The 18,035-nt window shown below is 39.0% G+C and overlaps 1 protein-coding gene across 4 annotated transcripts in view; it reads left to right on the top strand.

Moving 5' to 3' along the window:
• Nucleotides 1-15,926, top strand: part of PLEKHH2 (pleckstrin homology, MyTH4 and FERM domain containing H2) — a 57,086-nt gene extending 41,160 nt beyond the window's left edge. For 3 of the 4 annotated variants that reach the window (XM_064158405.1, XM_064158406.1, XM_064158404.1), the window contains 9 exons: nucleotides 134-311; nucleotides 3,426-3,581; nucleotides 4,845-4,942; nucleotides 5,340-5,481; nucleotides 6,187-6,332; nucleotides 7,866-7,995; nucleotides 9,518-9,604; nucleotides 11,149-11,286; nucleotides 13,291-15,926. In XM_064158405.1, the coding sequence (XP_064014475.1) occupies nucleotides 134-311; nucleotides 3,426-3,581; nucleotides 4,845-4,942; nucleotides 5,340-5,481; nucleotides 6,187-6,332; nucleotides 7,866-7,995; nucleotides 9,518-9,604; nucleotides 11,149-11,286; nucleotides 13,291-13,473 (1,258 nt within the window). In that variant the 3' untranslated portion in view covers nucleotides 13,474-15,926. Of the gene's footprint in view, nucleotides 1-133; nucleotides 312-3,425; nucleotides 3,582-4,844; nucleotides 4,943-5,339; nucleotides 5,482-6,186; nucleotides 6,333-7,865; nucleotides 7,996-9,517; nucleotides 9,605-11,148; nucleotides 11,287-13,290 lie in introns of those variants that run through there. The other variant, XM_064158407.1, reaches the window with a different exon arrangement.
• The last annotated feature ends 2,109 nt before the right edge of the window (nucleotides 15,927-18,035 follow it).

Here is an 18,035-nt window from a genome sequence, read left to right as displayed (position 1 = left end):
ACTCTTAAACCATATCTTCAGGTACCACATCTAAACAACCTTTAAGCACATCTACACGTCTTTTGACCGCCTCCAGGGATGCTGATGCCGCCACATCCCTGAGCAGCCTGTTCCACTGTTCTTTTTGTCACAGGACTGAATTTGGGAAATATGCAATGTATTGTCAGCGATGTGTAGAGCGTACCCAGCAGAATGGAGACCGAGAAGCCAGGCCTTCCAGGATGGAAATCCTTTCTACTCTTCTAAGAAACCCCTACCACCATTCGCTGCCCTTTAGTATTCCAGTTCATTTCATGAACGGCATGTATCAGGTAATGCCAGCAGACCCCAAGATCAGAGCTCTCGCAGCTCCTTGCTGTTAGCATGTACATGAGGTGGTACAGCAGAAACACAACTTGAAACTTTTAAGGCAGTGTGCCAGTTTGAGGCTAAATGGAGTGTTTTAATGAGAGAAATTATAGGCTGTAAAATGGAAACAATGGTGACGTCTACTTCATTCATAGGCTTGCTGAGATGTATAAGAACAAAGACACAAACATAGATAAGACAGAAAGTATCTATCTGTCAGAGTTGGTGTCTGTGTTTTCTCCCTGCGCTCTGGGCTTCTGCTGTGTAACCCAACTAACCATTCTGCTTCTAACTCCCCTTGCCAATCCTCGCAGCTCATCTTTGCACATAAGGCAGGCTCTGGTATAAGGTAGAGGGGTGGAAAGAAGGTGGAAGGGTGGCTGGGAGTCCCTCCTGGGGACTCTGATTTCTGGGAGGGCTGCTGTGTTTCTGTATTACCTTTAAATTGTGTATTTCTGTATATATTTGTAATATATTGTACATATCTGCTTGTATGTTGTGCTAAGCTGTGAATATAAAGCTTCATTCCTCGACTTCCATCCGGCTGAGTCTAGTCTGGGTGATTTCATTGTGTGGGGGGGGTGGGTAACTCCCAAACCATCACAGGTAGACGTGGTTCAAGTTTCATCCCACGTTAGTGACAGCCGTGGCAGGCACGTGGTACTTGTATTCTAATTTGATCAGCAAGGAGAAAAATCTCAACAAGAAATAAAAACAATTGAAACCACTTCTGAGTGAGAAACAGTAAAGCTAGATTTCTTATTTAACCTGGCCACCAGGTGAATGAATCAGACTGAAGAAATGTAAAAGTATTCAATTCTATTGCCTTTCATTAGACATCTTGAAAGTTAAATATTTCAGTGAAGTTTTTGAAGGCCTAGAAGCACAGCTGTAATTCCCACTATCAGCTATGAAGGATTAACTGTATTTATTACAGAACAAACACAGCTTCATTCTTAACTCTTTGGGGATTTCATCAGTCAAAGCCTGTAGGAAACTTTTCATGGGCTTCCATGCATATGGTTTCACATCCTGGCTCTAACTATGAAAGCTGACTGAAAAGAGTTTAACAATTCATAGCATTCCTAGACAAAAAGCAAGTTTTTATATGAAATCAAATTTATATTGAATCAACTTTTGATTTCAAGTCACAGAATAACTGTTTTTTTTCCCCTCTAAGTTTTTTATTTGCTTCCTGCCAAACCAGTAAAATAGAAAAAAAAAACAAAATACATTTAAATCACCTTAAAAAGTTCCCAAATTGAAGTTTGAAGAAGAAAAGAAGTAACTGATCATTAGTTATTTATTGCTCAAAAATTAGTACTCCCAAGGGTTATTCGTAGTTAAGGGTAAATTGTAATTAAGTACATCAATTACTTCAGTGGGATCAGTAAGTGAGCAGTTATAATGGTATTGAGAATTGTTACATTCATCTCTGAACCTAGATTCAGCAGGCTATTTTTTTAATGCAAACAACTGAGAGGCCAGAAAAAGAAGTCCAAGATCCATTTTGGAGGTATTTCTTTACCAATAATAAAACTCCTTCAACATGTCAAATACAGGAAAACATCCTCAAATGAGATTTAAGTGACCATCTGTGTAAAAATCATTTGCCATCTCTTGCTAAAATATATTAATACTAGTAGTAACAGACAAAAATTCAGATTTAGGAAAACAAAACTTAGAATCATAGAATGGTTTATGTTGGAAGGGACCTCAAAGGTCATCCAGTTACAACCCCCTGCCATAGGCAGGGACACCTCTGACTGGAACAGGTCACTCAAGGCCTTAATCCAACCTGGCCTTGAACACCTTAGAAACCTTTATATAGTACTGACCCATGTAGTACTGACAGAGCAACATTTCAGATCTGCCAGTGTAGACCTAATACCCCTGTGAATTTGCACATGATGAAAAACACTCAATCTCATTTGTTTCACCACCATATAGAAAACTGTAGGCAACCACTGTTTTTCATTTTCAAGTAGTGTTTGTCACAAAACACTCAGATCACAGCTTCACAAAGGTAGAAGCTGGAAGGGACCTCTGTAGGTCATCTAGTCCAACCTCTCTGCTAGAGGAGAATCCGGTAGAGTAAATAACTCCAGAACACATCCATGTGGGGTTTAAATGCCTTTAGAGACAGAGACCCCACTACTTCCCTGGGCAGCCTATTCCAGTGCTTTGTGCCTTCAAAGCAAGGAATTTTTTCCTCAGGTTTACACCAAACCTTTTGCTTTGTACTTTGCATCCACATCCCTGGTGCTGTCACTGGACACCACTGAGAAGAGTGAGGCTCCACCCTCCTGACACTTGCCCTTGAGATACTTATAAGCATTAACGGGATCTCCCTGCTCAGTCTCCTCCAGGCTAAACAGACCCAGTTCTCTCTTCTGAAGCTTGGCCATGAGAATGCTGTGGAAGACTGTCAAAAGCCTTCCTAAAGTCAAGATAAACACCCACTGCCCTCCCCTCCCCTATCCATCCAGTTACGCCATTCTAAAAGAGTATCACACTGGTCAAGCATGATATCCCTTTGATGAATCCATGCTAATTAGTCCTGCTAACACCCTCTTCCTTGCTATGCTTTGATACGGCCCCCAAACCAAACTGTTCTGTCACAGCAAGGTGAGGCTGACTGGCCTGTAGTTACCCTTCTTGCCTGCTTTTTGAAGACCGGAGTGACACTGGCTACTGGATAAGAGGAACAGACTGCTTTCTGTCACATACATTCTGTAGTAGAAATTCAAGTGTAGCAGATGCAAAGAAACCAGTACCCAAAATCATTACATTTGGAAGCATTTTGACAGTGACTGATTTCATGAACAAAATGCAGTAAGGTACAATCTGATGGGGAATCATTTTTTGGATGGAGGAATACTCCACTAAATTGACTTCCCATTTGGAAACCTTGATTTTTTTTGCAGACCCTTTATGGAAATTTTAGTTTCCAATGACTGTAAGTTATTCAGAGAGGATGGAATGGGTCTTAAATTCTCACTGTGATTCTAGAGGTACTAGAGGTGGGGAGGTGGGTGTAAATTTCATAACATGATACATTTTGCCTGGGTTTTTAGGTCGTTGGGTTTGATGCCTCTACCACAGTGGAGGAATTTCTGAACACTCTGAATCAGGATACTGGGATGAGGAAACCAGCTCAGTCAGGATTTGCACTTTTTTCTGATGATCCATCTGGCAAGGATGTAGAGCACTGTCTTCAAGGAAACATCAAGGTAGGAAAAAAGCCTTTAGTGAACTCTGCCTTTAAAATGACAAAGTATCTTCATTTGACAGAGGTCTCTTCAGACAATGTACAGGAAGACATTTTCAGGCAGAAGACTGTCTAGAGTATTTCCTTCATAACCTAATAGGAGAGACTTTTCAATACAACACTTTTTCAACTGATGAAATTAATTTGGTGAACTATATTTAAAAGCTTTGCCAGGGAGATTGATACTACTCAGAGAAGTAGCAGCTGGGTTAAAAAAGGAAAATTAAGCTGTTATCAATCACAGTTCTTTAAAACTAAAAAGCAATTGGAGTCCAACATGCATTTAGAAATTTCAGTTAACATTTCTAGAACACTACAAAAGATGATCATTTGAAGTCCAAGAAGTCTGTTTCCCCCAGTTCTAGAATGAACTTCTCTGCAGCAAAGTGGCAAAATGCAGCACAGTAAAATGTCAGATATTTTAAACCCTTTCAGCAACTAACGAATAACAGTTTTCTGTGTGTGTGCTTCTACCAAATAGTCTTTTGCACCCTTTGGCCAAAGTTCAGAGCTGCACTTGAAATTACAATGTGTACTACAACCAGGCCTTAGTGATAAGCAGGGTGATCATGATCATCTCTCTCTCCATACCAGAATAACTACCATACTGAAAGCAACATGTATTAAAAAGATACTTATATTCTTGCTAAATGTAACTGTAGAAGCTATTAACATTACTGCTTCCAGAAAACTGCTTTGATGAATGAATGAATGGTGGCCTGAAGCCCAGCAGGGTTCCCAGGACCTCCATTCCACCTTCTCCATACCTACACCACTTGTGAACCAGTCACGCTGCACTTTAAAACAAACTTCATATAAACTTTATAGCAGTTACTGGGAACTACCTGAAAAACTCCTGCATGCAGCAGAAAGAGAAAGCAGGTAGCCAAGTCATTTAATTACATAACAACTCACTCTATATAATTATTCACTGGCTGCTGCTAAATCAAGTACCTGGCCTTACCGTGTAAGGATGTTAAGGCTTATTTCCATATGGCATATTTCCATGGCTTGAACGTGTTACAGGATAAACAAATGACAAACATAGTACTTATTAAATGCTCCTAATAGGAAATGCAAGTGAAGTTTCTTTTCAGTAAGTTTAAAAACTCAAGCTGTGTATTTCAGATAGGCAGTAGGGAAAAGATACTGTAATAAGCTGACAATTTCTATCCAGAGGTGTTTTCAAAGAAGTCAAGTCAGTTTTGTAATGCTTTCCTTCCAGATCTGTGACATTATTTCAAAATGGGAGCAAGCCTCCAAGGAGCAACACCCTGGGAAATGTGAAGGCACGAGGACTGTTCGCCTTACATACAAAAATAGGTTTGTCTAGCAAGTGTAACATCTCTGCCTTGTCCCAAGACTTGTTTTTCATTTTTGCAGACTTTCTTCATCTGAAAAATGCTGACTGACTCAAGGCTTGCAATGTAAATACTAAAGGAATGTCACTGGAGAATCGTTTGGGGTTTTAAAATGCAGTTCTTTTTCTCTCGTTCTTAAGAGGTGATTAGGGCTGCCAAACAGAAGGGGGGAAAAGGCAACACTGAACTAAGAAGACTGAAATTAAATAGTAGCCCAGTGGTTCAAGTATAAGCCTTGATGTGCTCATGTGTTTTGACACTGGGGTAAACATGGCACATTGAGAGCAGATAGTGCTAATCCTCAGGTCTAATGCGTTTCCCTACCTTGTTTATTTAGTAACTTTCTGCCTTTTCTGTAGGCTTTATTTTTCAGTTCAAGTCCATGGAGAGACAGAGAGAGAGAAGCTGCTGCTGGTATATCAGACAAATGATCAAATAGTCAATGGACTTTTTCCTGTAAACAAAGAACTAGCGATGGAATTGACAGCTCTTTTAGCTCAGGTAATCCTTGTGCAGCAGAGACTCCCACAGCAGTTTCACAAATGAAAAAGCTGAACAAAAGAATGGTCCAGGATTGCTTGACAGTCAAGTGACATCCACCTTTTATATGTGATAGTGCAAGGAACAGCCTGGGCTGCAATCTTTGTGTAAGGCTAACTTTACACTTCAGTGAAAACGCCTCACCACCTATGCTGTGGCACCAGTACAGATGATAGTCAGGCCTTGTTTGATAAGATACCGTGTAACCACCTGCCATTTCTTCATTCACTGTTCCTTCCATGAGTTCTGCAACTTAATACACCAAGGTAACAGCTGTTTAATGACAGTCTGAACCCCCTTTACAAGACATGGTCCTGACAAAAGCGGGTGTATCGTTTAAAAAGTTAAAGATTCAAGGTTATTGAGAAAGTTGCTTGATGGTGTTAATAAATCTACACTGCTTTATCTCAGCTGGAGATCTATCGATCTCAGAGCAGGACTAGTATTTTGCTTAGGCATTTACACTTGCTCTTTTTTCCACAGAAAATGTAAACTAAGAAAGATGAAATTGCTTCCATGACTTGTTATCAGTGAGAAATACACAATTTACCAACTGGTTGTCATTTTTTTACTTGGTTAAGACAGAGAATAAGATAGCTCATAATACCCAGCTAGAAAATTACTTGGAGTAACAAAGAATCTTCTTCTTCGTGGTCTTTACCTTAGGTAGAGATTGGAGATTTTGAAAGGCCGTTCTCAACTCCAGCAGGACAAGTCTCTTCCCAGTCCAAGTCAAATCAAACATTAAAACAAGTTTTGGAGAGATTCTACCCTAAGCAGTACAGGCAAGGTTGTTCAGAGGAACAGTTAAGGTGAGAAGAGACGTACTGTGTGATTTGTGTTCTCTAAAAATCTAGGAGTTGAGTGAGGACGTTTTACATTGTCATTAGATACAGCTTACTGTTACACCGTATTTGCCTAACCCTATGTTTGGATAGCTCATGTTCTTACTACACTAGAGAACCCATTTCCTTTGTGTATTTCTAACCTAAACAGAGGACCATGATGAAGCATGCATTCCAGCAAAAGCCATGCACGTTACAACAAAGCTCTAGCTATATTGAAATTCTTGTTTTTCTTACTCAGCAAATCTAAATTGAGTCTGCACAGAGACTAAAGAACTACTGGAAGTAAGAGACATGAGGATCTGACCTGAGCATTTGCTGTTCAAATGTGTAATCTGTGGCAGCCAGTCAAATTGCCAGTATATTAGCCTAGTAGACTTGCTAGTCATTTAATTTAAAATTAATCACCTGGAAGTAAAATTTCACTCAACACCTACTAACAAAAAAAAGGGCAGAATAGTGTAACAGATTATCACAAAGTCAATGAGACCGCAGTTTTGAAGTCCAGTAAACATCATAGCAATGTTTTCTTCATTCTTCACTACAGGCTTGGGAATGTTTACAGCTATTATCATTATGCAGAAAGGATTATCATGTACTCAGAATAGTAACATTCAAAAGGATACACACAACAATAGAAAGTTATGCAATTTCAAAGGACAAAGTGTAAGAGGTCTTATAACAGAGGTTAAATCAAACATCTCTTGAAATGATCAAGTAGTCCCTAAACTACCAAGTCCCAGACCTGGATGTCTGTGGAAGGGAAAGAAATGGCTCTGTACCTATCCTCTTGCTTGCATTATTTTGCTAATGGTGCAGATTGATTTCACAAATTCTCAGCAGAAGTAAATTGCAAGTGAAAGATCTCTCTTTAATACACATTCCACCTCCCTTTTCATGGGCTGCATCTACTCATGCGGCTGCTGGATTACATCATTCCTGTAGATCATTGCGCTAGAGGGGGATCCCGGAGTGGAGTTTTCTGGAGGATTATTTTTCTATGAGATTTTTTTATTGAACCAACTTAACATAGGGCCACAAAAAAAAAGAGCTGGTGCAAACGCATCGTACCTTTTTGGTAGTACTGCCCAGATAGCGCTAAAAGAGAGCAGTGTTAAGCCCTGTCTTCCACAGTTGCTGCTAACACAGGTAAAGATACGTGCTAAGCTGGATGGATTTTTGGAATGACAGCTGCCATAGCTGTTGAGCACTGTAGATTGATTGTCTGTAGAGACACATTAAAAGCTGTCCTAGAATTTTTCCCTTTATGCTGCTACTGCTATGTCAACATTTAATCACCATGTTGCAGAAATTGGAAGATACTTCATAATTTTCCTGTGTATAAAAATATCAAGTGATATTTCAAGTTTAACACTCTGTAAATGATAGTTGTATTAAATTATCATTTTAACAAATGGATTCTCTTTTGCTCATTAAACTTGCTCTGGGTAGGCATTTAAATTCCTTTCCAAGCCTAAATGACATATTTCCTTTCACCAGACAGCTTTGTCAGCGGTTGTCTACAAGATGGATGGCTCTCCGGGGGCACAGTGCTGCAGACTGCGTGCGCATTTATCTCACCGTAGCCAGAAAATGGCCTTTCTTTGGTGCTAAATTGTTTGCAGCAAAAGTAAGAAACTTTACTGAGTTTGAGTGGTCAAGGTTTTTTTAATATGATTTGCAAACAGTAACACTCTTCTGTTTAAAATGAGCACGTTATGCACACACTGATGTAATCTCTTGCCAAATTACCAACTTGTTTAAGCCATATACTGGTGAAATGTAATAGCCAGAGTACTAAGTATATACCACAGTAGTAACTTTCCCATATACTTACTCTTTGTTTTAATCTAGGTGGTATGTTTTAATTTCCTTGTTTATTGTTATTTATTAGGATATTTTACTTCATAACTAGCAGAATGTTGAAAAAGTATCATCACAGTATCACAGTATCACCAAGGTTGGAAGAGACCTCACAGATCATCAAGTCCAACCCTTTACCACAGAGCTCAAGGCTAGACCATGGCACCAAGTGCCACGTCCAGTCCTGCCTTGAACAGCTCCAGGGATGGCGACTCCACATCATGTGGCAACTTTGCACCACTACAGAATTTGGGATTTACCCCCAGAGAGTACATTACCGCACTACTCAGAATTTGGAAGTAAAATGAAATTACTATTTACAAAAGTAGGCTAAATATAAAAGGTAGTAAACAAATACATATATACCTATACAGCTAGACAATAACTCAGCTGCCCCCCCAGACAAAGCTCAGGGGCTGTTGCCAGGTAACCCAATTATTACCTCTTCCCTGCTCCCAGTCAGTGTTCTTATCAGTAACCCAAACAAGAGTTAGCAGAGAGATGCAAGCAAGGCCAGAGAGAAAGAAACGGTGGGGGGGGGGGAAGGAAGTAAGAGAGAAAGCTCTGTTTGAAACTATATAGAAATTGTAGACCAATGGAATGGGATAAACTTAGATCTTACATTATTTTATTCTGCCCCTTGATAGTCCATCCCCAAGAACTCTGAATGCTCTAGAAATCTTATATTTACAATTAAGACACTGGTCTTAAAACTGTAACATATCATTAACCAGTCATGGAAGCTGAACTTTGCAGAAACACTAAATGTTGCTAAGGCCATTTAGAGAACTCTCTTCTGTGCTGGCCTCTCAATTTCTCTTAAACCACTAGTATCTTAATTCCCTTGATTCAAGTGACAGCTATGTTAAGTAGAACTGTCACCCCAATCCCTTAGGTTTTATTAGGTAATCCCAGTATATAAATAGTTTTATTTATATTAATACATAGGCATATCAAACTGTTGGTTAGCACTCTGTTCTTTGCCTATGCACATGTGCTAGTGAACAAACTTTAAGGCACTTGATTTTTATGTTTTTATTTTATTAATATGACACTACATTTTATTGGATTAAGTACGAGGGGAGGCTTACAAGAGGTATGCTGAGCCCATAGTTCAGCCATGGGCATCCTACATAGCTTTGGGCAGCTACTTCAATCCCTCTACAACAATTTCCTTCCAGGGTAAATCTTGGTAAGGCCTTTGGCTGGAGAGAGGTCTGTAATAGCTGAAAGTTAATTATTTACATATTGCCTCATTCTGAAGCAGTAAAGAAAACTTCTCTTTGTAGCCTCTGACAACATCCTCTGTTGAGAAGCCCTTCATATGGTTTGCTGTACATGAAGACGGCATAAGCATCCTAGATTACAGCTCTATGGTAAATGAAATTTCTTCTTCAATTTTGGTCAAAATAGATTTTAATACTGATTACATGGAGAGATTCACTACTGTACTACATAAAAGATAGCATAAGCCTTCCGTGCTATCAAATCTTTCTCTGAAAAATTTCTTCCTTTCAAAGCGCTTTCATGTTGGCATCATTATAGAAGCACTAATAACAGGAATAAGTAATTATTGGCACAGCATTTATTTTTGTTTATCTGATACAGATTTTACATCATTTAATGAAAATGCAATGTTTTAATCATTCAGATGTCAGGAGATCCACAGCTAAGAATTCTTACAGTAACTTTAATTTCCTTTTCTGGGAGACTTCATTTCCATTATTATTCATAATACATACACTCTGCAATCTTTGAAAGATTGTTATTTTCATTGTATTATTTTTGTTTAATAGTAGGTAATATAACCCAGTGTTATTTAATTATGTCATTCCAGGCTCTGATTTTTTCTTTGATTTACAATTAAAGTTTTCACAGAAAACGACTTGTGGTAATCAGTGTAAAAAGGCAGTGCCTGAGAAGATCCCTGCTTTAATTTACATCCTGCAAAGAAACAGAATGGCATGGTACTATTAGCAAGAGCTAATACTGAATATCAGAAAATTAAAATCTCAGCTTCATAATTGTACTGATATGGGCCTTTTCATTCCATTTCTTTGCAGTTAAAGAAATAATAAAACAAAGAACGTGAGGGAAGCAATCAGCAGCTCCGTTCAGTGCACAGACAAAATAAGCTTGCATCAGACAAGCTCTATCAATGCTATCTACCCACAGAACTAGCTATGAGATTTCTGCAGAGCACTGCCACTTTACAGAGTTGGCAGATCTCACCTGCCCTTCAAGAACTGCTCAGTTAAGTCACTTAACTGTACAGCGTTGTCTTATGATTAATTTTCTATATAAACATCTGCAGTAAATTAGTATGAGTTGTAATGATAAATTAAATGCTTATTATAGGCACAAGGGCCACTAGTGTGGTGTTGAATGGTGAACGATAAGAGCCAAGGCACGGAAAGCAGAGGAGCCTTGAGCATCAGAGATAAAAAGAGAAAGAGAGAATGTAATTTCATTTCTGTGACTGTAGACTACATTACTGCACAAAAAGAAGTCCTGGGGTTAAATTCCTTTACATGTCTCATACTTTACCATTTAATTTACTTATACACTATTTTGATTTCAAATGTAATTCATAGGATTAACTTTCCTCAAAGTCAGTCAAGACTTATGTAAATTGAATTACACATCTGAGTTAACACATGCTTTGTAATATCATTGATCTAATTCATCTGGAGTAGAAGCAGAGGTCAAACATCTGCAATGGAAAGTCCTCATCGTGAAGGTCTGAATGAAGCTGTCCCAAAACTTACAGTCAAAGATTCATGACAGGCTAAAAACAACACTCTGGAGGATACACATGCAATTACATTTTTAAAAGAAGTATTTTTGTTGCAATAATCTGTTCTCCCACATTGTCCTGCTTACAGCTTTGTGGTCTGTTTTTTGCCTTTTCTTTTTTAAGCGATTAACTGTCACATATGCATATAAGAGTCTGACGACTTTTGGAGGCTATCAAGATGATTTTATGTTGGTTGTTAACAACGTTCAGAAAAAGGAAACATCAGCTGAAAAGCACCTTTTTGCCATGACAAAAGCAAAGGTTGGTCTATTACCTGAAAATAATTTCCCACTATTTGCTACTTTTCTGCTTTTTCTAGTGGGTAATCCTCAAGAGATGTGAAAGATGAAACACCTTCTTTATTCCTAGAAGTCTCAGATTACTGACTTTTGGCAGACAGTTGCAATGTAAGAGCTAACAGTGATAATACTGATGAATTTCTTTTCTCTTCATGTCCCTAACTGTTTTTCATACGACTGTCATGATTTAAAGTTTCAGGGCACAAACTCCACAGCACAGAATTTAGGTTGCCCCTCTCTCCCTCTGCCCTCTCAGGGAAAAGATAGGCAGGGGAAGTAAGGGGTAAACAAAAGGAGTTGTGCAAAATTGGAAGTTAAGACAGTAATTTTAACTAATTAGAAAAGGCATTAGGGGGAAAGGGATGTACAGAGAGATTGAGGGGAGGGATACATACAAAACCCAATCATGGATGGCAGTAGTTTCCCCGACAACATGTGGATGTAGGCCCAACGGCACCGCAGCTGCTCCCAGCAACAGCAGCCCACCCAGCTGCCCACCAGGCAGGAAGGCAAAGAGATCTGCCCAGCCTTCCTGTCCCCTTAAATAGAGGATCGGCAGGAAAGGGGTGGGAATAACATGGTCTGGGGACCCCATTGGGTTTGGGTACTATCTGCCCACCTGTTAACTCTTAAACCACAATAAGGACAATGAAGGCTATTAAGAACAGGAATTCTATGCAGTACCAAAAACTAGTCTGTTTGGTTGATCAGTACCAGAGATGATTTTTGAGAAGGTACATTTGTGTTCTACAGTAGAATTGCAGAACCAAGACCTGAAAGATCTGTCACTTCTTACAAAACTTAGGATATTTTTTACCTTTACTAAATAAACTGTTTGGGTATCATGGTGAGTTTGGGGCCCTCACTGCAAGAAAGACTTTGAGGACTTGGTGCAGGTCCAGAGAAGAGCAATAAAGCAGCTGGTGAAGGGTCTGGAGAACAGGTCTTATGATAAGTGGCTGAGGGAACAAGGATTTTTCAGTCTGGAGAAAAGAAGGCTGAGGGGAAATCTTACCACTCTCAACAACTACCTGAAAGGAGGTTGTAGCAAGGTAGGTGCTCGTCTCTTCTACCTAGTGAAAAGTGATAGGACAAGAGGAAATGGCCTCAAGTTGCATGACGGGAGGTTCACAATGGATATTAGAAGAATCTTCTTCACTGAAAGAGTTCTCGAACACTGAAATAGGCTTACTAGGGAGGTGGTTAAATCCCCATCCCTGGAAGCGTTGAAAAGATGCATAGATGTGGTACTAAGGGACATGGTTTAGTACCAGACTTGGTAGAGTTAGATAGTGGTTGAACTCAATGAGCTTTTCTAACTGAAATGACACTATGCTTTTTAATTTAGAGTCTCTCCTTCACAGGTAAGATTGACTGTATTTATTTTAAAAGCAAAGATCTCAAACTCTTTTGCTGTTAGTCAGAATGACTTTGGAAACAGAATACAAAATTCCACAACAAGTTCAGATGAATACATGACTCTTCATACAAATAAGCATAGTAAAATAAATCTAAGTTGCCCTCAGATTGTGCCTTATAGGCAAGGTTGTGTGGATTGCAAAGACAAAACACAGTTAAAAAGAAGTCATTATTCCTTTTATCTACCCTGCTTCTGTACTTACCTGAGCACTAGATATTTTCTAGCCAAACTGAGGGAACACATCATGGAAGTGTTTTTCTAAAATCATCATCTTTTGGACTTCAATCTCTCTTGAAGTGAAGGAGGTCATTTGTTTGAATAATTTGAGACTGTGGAAGACAATACGTAGCATACTGATGAGAATAACATTACATTATTTGCAAGGAGCAATAGAAAAAAGCTCTATTAGGCATCTCCTCTATCCCTGTCATTAATGTGTTTGATACAGTATAAGTATTTCTCCAGTTGATGACAAGTTAGCTATTTTTTCAGCAGTCAAAACACATCAGTGTATTTTTCAAAGAGTTTTTTATGTTCCTGTTACAGATTCTTGAGATCACTCTACTGATTGCCAGCTATATTAACAACTTTTATCAGCTGAAAGGAGCTGCTCATCACCTCTCTGCTCCAGCCTTACTGACACCCCAAAGTGGACAGAAACTCAAGGAAATGGGAAGTCAGCCACTTCTTGCAAATAGCAGGCCAACTAAGTGTCCCACGTTGTTATGAAAGGATTTTGTATCGTGATAATGCATAAGCAGATCCACAAACAAAAGAAAGGCAGACAGGTTTTATTCATTTCAATAATACATAACTGGAGTAGCCCTTTAATTAAAGCTCTGGCCTGAACTGGAATGACAATGACCCAATTTAAGGATTAACTTTACTGGTGTTGGCCTATGCCTACAACTCATAAATAAGTATGTCCGTTGATAGTGATGGGGAGAGATGGCCTTGGGAACAACTGTATGGATTTTAGTAGTTTTCCAGGTATTTACTCAGGAACCAAACTGTCTTGAAATCTTCATCTCCATTTGTCCTAATTACACAAGTTGTATAACCTTTATTTTGAAAATGAATGTTTGTTTTAAAAAAAAAGGTCAAATGCAAAATATTTTCCACTACCAATACCTTCTTACTTGCAATGCAAGCATTGTGGGACTAAAACCAATGAACTGTCTGATTTGTATAATTGTTTTTTTTCCTTTAAATTAAGGAAAAAAACAAAACACCACACCATAAGCACGTCATGTAACTATATTTAAAGAATATTCTCATTATACAGTCTAGACTTTGCTACAGAGCTGTTTTACTTAGCAAATCTTCAGCCTTGGTCTGGTAAATATCTAAATAATCTCTCTCTATTGTAGCCTTTTGTTTTTAAACAAAATCCAATACCTAATTTCTTCTTTAATCCATAATAATAATGGAGACGCAAAAATGACTCCTCGATCCGAAACACAAGAGTAACACTGAAAGCCATCGCGTGAACTGTTGTGAGTAAACTTGGAGATGTATGTGACATATAAAACCCATGTATGATGTGTATAATGTACATTGATTCAGAATGTTTTGTAAAAGTTGTACTTCTTGATTTTCTTTTGTTTGTGTACATTTTGTATTTTAATACTAATATAATGTTCTTTCACACCGAAGACATAATGCTGCGTCTGCACTACTCGACCTAGGAGCACTGTCCAGCTGCCTTTTTGATCTAGATCTACAAGCCTCAATGCTACTTAAGATCAAACTTACAGAAAGTACACTATGTTTTTCTTCAAATCTTTGTATTTTCATTTATACGCAAATCACTTCTGTAGGCTCACCAGCACACTCCATTAGATAATTTAAGTGTAACCGTAGGGAAGGTTGTCAAACATCAGTCACTGATCTATATACACATCACAATTTCCAATGCTGTTTTATGCTAATGTTCAGGGATCATGAATCCCTTTACTGATAGCCCTCATCATTTTGTTGGGGTTTTTTTAATTACTTAAAACTTAAGTAATTTCACAGTGAAGAATTTTAGTATTTGAAGGTTGAAAATCTCCTTTGCTTTATGCATTTAAACATTTCAGATCCAGACATACTCCTATTGAGAGAAACGGATTGTTCAGCTGTTTTGTTCTCTGTGAAAAGTAGGGAGTATCCCCCTTGAATAATTAGAGTAGATCAGAAGGGAGATACACCTTATGAAAAGAACATGCTCTTAACACATGGAAAGGCAAACTATCAGGCTGACTTGATAAATGCACATCCTCTGAAAGCTTTCCAAGTCCTGCTGTAGCTACTTATGTCTGCAGGACTAAAGCACTAGTTTATTAATAGTATTATGGACCAGTGTTTTTGTCTTGAAAGTTACTAGCACATAACAAACATACTGAATCTAGATGTTTTCATGTTTTTAGTGCAGAAAGACCATCCTGGTAACTTTCACCCTTTAATGGTGGTTGTAGCACTAGATCCTTCTCTTTCAATGACATCCAGCAGCAGGAGGTTTACCTCCTAGTGGGTGGCTGATCCTCTGCCATCATCAAGGAAAGCCTACTGTAAGCTACAGGAGACCCTGGCATCAACTGCTACATCTTCTTCTGTGATACCTATCACGAAGTCATGCAGATACCATGTGAAATCCAGTTAGGAATTAACATCCCTTTGCAATCAGCAGAGGAGTTAACTTCAGAGGTCTAAGGGAGGCAGGGTGTTTCCAAATTCAGTCATGCTATTTGGGTCAACTATATTCAGGTCATAGTCTAAAGCTCAAATATGAGTAGAAACTTCAATTTACACATACAGAAATTTTCATGTCATTGTGAAATTATGCTATCAAGCTGGAATATTCCAACTGGTTATTCTTCCTCAGTTGTTCAGTTCTAATTGCATGTGGCAGGTCAGGTTCTATTACATGATCATAATCAAACTGCTGCATTTTGCTAATGAACTTGTTCATGTAGTTTTAAAAATCTTATTTTCTAATTTGGAGACATGATCCATAATACAAACAGCTGATGTGCAGACTTTGAGTCTTCTAAACAGCTTTCATTAACACAGCCTTACAGACAGCTGTTTATAAAGCAGTATGCAATCTACAGAGGAGAGTATGAACTTCATTTGGGTAGGTAACTATTTAAGTTTGAGTTATATTTAAATTTAAAATAAAGATATATTTCCCTATAGAAGGTGTCTGAGCATGATTTCGTGTTGGAGTTCATTGTCAGACTAACAGTTTTGATAAGGTGTTTGTTTTCTCTTGAAGCAAAAAAGTCCTTGCATAAAGACATGCACCACTTAAAGCTTTATAGAGCTTTAATAGTCCATACAGCCTAGTGCAATCCATTAGTTTGAGTTAATTTTAACTAAGGTGATTAGTAACTCAGTCATCAAGAATTGGGAACAACAGTTTCTTAGGGCAAAGGAAATTAATCTGAGTAAGGTGATAATTAAAATGGAGAAAATTCCAATTTCATTTCCAGATTGGACTTCAGTACTTACTGTACTGTTACTTACTTGTAACTACTTGTACTTACTTACTGTTAATTACTTGTAACTACTTGTACTTACTTACTGTTACTTACTTGTAACTGTACCCTTACTCTGTGCTTCCCAACTCAGATTCATACTGCAGCACCTTAACAGATTTGCCGCTTCTCTACCAGGGAGTAAATCACTGCAAAAATACTTTGCTTTTTAATCTTACACTCTTCTTGTTGCAGTAATATATACCTAGATCATATATTACCATGTACTAGTTAGTTTTGCTCTCTGGTAGAACGAGAGGAGCTTTACACAGGGATTTTGCCACCTTTAACTGCTGATTGTAGATCAACATAGGTTTCATATAGTAACATATCAGAAACTTTCTGTTGAGCATTCTGTCAGTTCTGGTGCCACCAGCATAAGGACGACATCAAACTGTTGGAGCAGGTCCAGAAAAGGGCCACAAAGATGACAGAGGCCTGGAGCCCTTCCCCTGTGGGTGCAGGCTGGAAGAGTTGGGCAGTTCAGCATGGAAAAGGTCTCTAGGGAAGACCTTATAACAACCTTCCAGTACCTGCAGGGAATCTGCAAGCAAGCTGCAAAGGAACCTTTTACAAGGGCTTAAAGTGATGGGACAAGAGGAAATGGATTGAAGCTTCAGGAGGGTAGATTTAGACTAGTTATTAGGAAAAAAATGCTCTAGAGTAAGGGTGGTGAGACACTGAAACAGATTGCTTGGTGAGGTTGTGGATGCACTCTCCCTAGAGGTGTTCAAGGCCAGGTTGGATGATGCCTTGAGCAATAATGGAAAGTGTCCCTGCCTCTGGGAGGAGGGTTGGAACTAGCTTTAAGGTCCCTTCCAACTCAAACCATTCTGTGATTCTATGAAATGATGAAAATAATGCCCTTCAAAAGGCATCAGCATGACCTGCCAGAGTACAGGATTAAACAAGGGAGTTTCTGTCTGAATTCTAATTGGCAGGACCATGGTTTTCATAGGGGGCTAGCAAACGCTTTAGAAGATCCATGTTAAAACCTGCAAGTACATATGGATGAGCAAAAATAGTCATATGAAGGCTTTTGGAACCGAAAATGAGCAATTATGTAAGATTATTTAAGGTGTATGGAAGGGTACATAAGCCTTGTTTGGGGAAAGATGAAGGAACAGTTAAAATTAATTGAGTTAATCATTATGAACGAGGCCACTTTCCTGGCTTTGATCAAACTGAGAAAAGCGTTTTTTCTGTCTCTAGTCTTACATGACAGAAAGTTGGACAGGTTACAGGTGGCCTGGTCTAATTGCTGTGCTGGGTATTTAGTCACTTCCCAGATAGAGGAAACGTCCCTTTCCTGTACTGGGTCGTCCTGCTGTTTTACTGCCCTTTAAATTCCAGTGCAACCCCAACGTTGTGCCAGGGGAGGTATAGGCTAGATGTTAGGAAGAAGTTCTTCACAGAGAGAGTGATTTCCCATTGGAATGGGCTGCCCAGGGAGGTGGTGGAGGCACCGTCCCTGGGGGTCTTCAAGAAAAGCCTGGCTGAGGCACTTAGTGCCATGGTCTAGTTGATTGGTTAGGGCTGGGTGCTAGGTTGGACTGGATGATCTTGGAGGTCTCTTCCAACCTGGTTGATTCTATGATTCTATGAACGTGATCCGTGCTTTTGCTACTTGACTGTTCTTACTTGAAATAACCTATCCCGTCTCCCATTTGTTACAACATCTGATTTGTAGTTCATTTTCAGCACCTGAAAACCAGAGGCAACTGCAGGTCCCACGGCCAACTCTGAGGCCGGCTGGAACCCACGCAGGAC

The sequence above is a fragment of the Pogoniulus pusillus genome, chromosome 18 (genome assembly GCF_015220805.1).
Source record: "Pogoniulus pusillus isolate bPogPus1 chromosome 18, bPogPus1.pri, whole genome shotgun sequence".
Lineage (NCBI taxonomy): Eukaryota > Metazoa > Chordata > Aves > Piciformes > Lybiidae > Pogoniulus > Pogoniulus pusillus.
The sequence above is the reverse complement of the archived record's forward strand: the minus strand, read 5'-3'. Positions and strand labels throughout refer to the sequence as shown.